The sequence below is a fragment of the Agrilus planipennis genome, unplaced genomic scaffold, assembly GCF_000699045.2.
Source record: "Agrilus planipennis isolate EAB-ADULT unplaced genomic scaffold, Apla_2.0 scaffold2755, whole genome shotgun sequence".
Classification (NCBI taxonomy): Eukaryota; Metazoa; Arthropoda; class Insecta; order Coleoptera; family Buprestidae; genus Agrilus; species Agrilus planipennis.
In genome coordinates this window covers 21-2,027 of record NW_020441411.1, presented here as the reverse complement: position 1 = coordinate 2,027, position 2,007 = coordinate 21, and the positions used below count along the sequence as shown (strand labels likewise).

Below are 2,007 nucleotides of genomic sequence, written 5' to 3'. Positions count from 1 at the left end.
TATATATTCGTATGATTTTAGGAACCACTGATAGAACCTACACTATTCTATACCTATTTATTGAAAACATGACAGTCAGTTATTTATTAAGTTATATTGTTTACGCAGTTACCCCCGTTGTTAGGAGTTTGGGGACAGCTGGGTTTGGACCCCTCCACGTTCTCGTGTACAATACTGGAGAAAAATGGTACATCACCGAAAAAAATGATATTTTTAATAGGATTCGTTCTGCCATGCATTGTTATTATAGTATCCTACTCCTGTATTTTCTTTCGAGTTAAAAAAACAAGAAAAAAACTTATGTCTCACGTGTAAGTATATGTTGAAAATTTACGATTACAAAGACAGTAGGTACAGTATGAATCAAAAATAATGGTGTAGTTTTTCTTTTTCTATTTCTTTACAAAATTAATATTTTAAATTCGCTAATTGCAATAAGTCTTTGTATTTGTTTCGTTATAATTTTTTGCCCTTTTAGAAAGTCATCTTCAAGTCAAGAAAGTCGAAGAACAAATCGTGAAAAAGAAGACAACAGGCTAACGAAACTAATGCTTTTAATATTCATTTGTTTTCTTCTTTGTTTTTTACCTTTAATGATTATGAATGTATTTGATGACAGTATAAATTACCCCGTGCTACATGTTGTGGCATCTATTATGGCGTGGGCCTCAAGCGTAATTAATCCGTTTATATATGCTGCAAGCAATCGCCAATATCGTACAGCTTATTCTAAATTTTTTACCCTTTTAAAAGGAAATGTTTTACAAACGCATAACAACACTAGAAATTCCATGAAAAATAGTCAACATTTTTCTAATAAAATGCAACCATCTTCAAATACAAAAGAATAATTTTAACACAAAATTAACAAATGCACTTGATTACCGAATTAATTTACGTTAAAACTTCAGTGTACGAGTGTATGTTTTGTACCTATGTATTTATATCAATAAAACTTGCTGATAACAGCTTTCTCTACGTTGTGGAAATAATGCATGTTCCTTTTATTCAAAAATTTTCTTACCATTTTTGCTAGTCCTAATTGTATTGTATTTTGTTTAACAATGTGAACGATTAGTAACAAATGTTGTTTACTATTTCTGTATTGTATAAAAATTTACGCTTATAGAATAATTAGTTTTAAGAAAAGTTTTGGGAAGTACCTTTCAATTTACCATTCCTCTTAAAAACGGTACTAAAATTATTATTTTTTGTATAAAAAAAGTAACTAACATAAATTTGAATTATTTTTTGTAGATCATAATAAAAATACATTTTTTAAAAAATAGTATTTGTTATCTTTTCTGTGCTGATTTAAAATTACCCTCCAAATTACTTTGTACGATTTATGACGTTAGCTAAAGAAAAGAGAAAACCATTGACGTAGTAATTACTCCTTCACTATATAGCAATTCATTAAATATTATTTGAGGTAATATTTTGCAGTTGTATAATAACTGTAATGTAAAGAAAATTGCTTTTCTTATATTCTAAAATAGGGTTTTCACTGATTGCAATTACATTCGAAGAGTATTCTATTATAAATAAGCTCATGCTATATGTCTATGGTGTACGCCACTGGATACCATCGATTTAAAAGAGACGTGTGATAGAGATGTTGTTTTAAATAAAAAAATGCAATTATTTCTTTTTTTGCGAAAAGTAGGTATTTTAAAATTATCATGTTAATAGCCGAAATTTCATAACGTGATTTTTGATTTAAAAGTGTTAGATAGATCCCGCCCTATCTTTTCGACCCATATTCATCTAAACATTTTGAAACAAGTTCTTCCCCCTTATCAGTCACTGTGATCTAGAAACTGTTAACATCATTGCTTCGAGTGGTCGAAATTCACTTTTGTGAACAATTTGTTTAATCACTTTTTTTATGTTAAAAATTGTTTAAAAAATTAAATTTAAAGGAATTGTTTGTAAATAGGTATGCAACACATCGTACACTTCAGCATAAGAAATCATTTTATTTCATTTACGTAATACTATTTTGCT

General features: G+C 28.4%; 1 protein-coding gene across 1 annotated transcript; it reads left to right on the top strand.

The window, feature by feature from the left end:
• Positions 1–91: 91 nt before the first annotated feature.
• Positions 92–1,246, top strand: LOC108743972 (protein trapped in endoderm-1-like; the record flags this gene model as incomplete). Its single annotated transcript, XM_018479576.1, has 2 exons — positions 92–311; positions 479–1,246. Coding segments are annotated over 2 exons (593 nt in total), but the record flags the coding sequence as incomplete, so codon positions are not given.
• Positions 1,247–2,007: the final 761 nt, after the last annotated feature.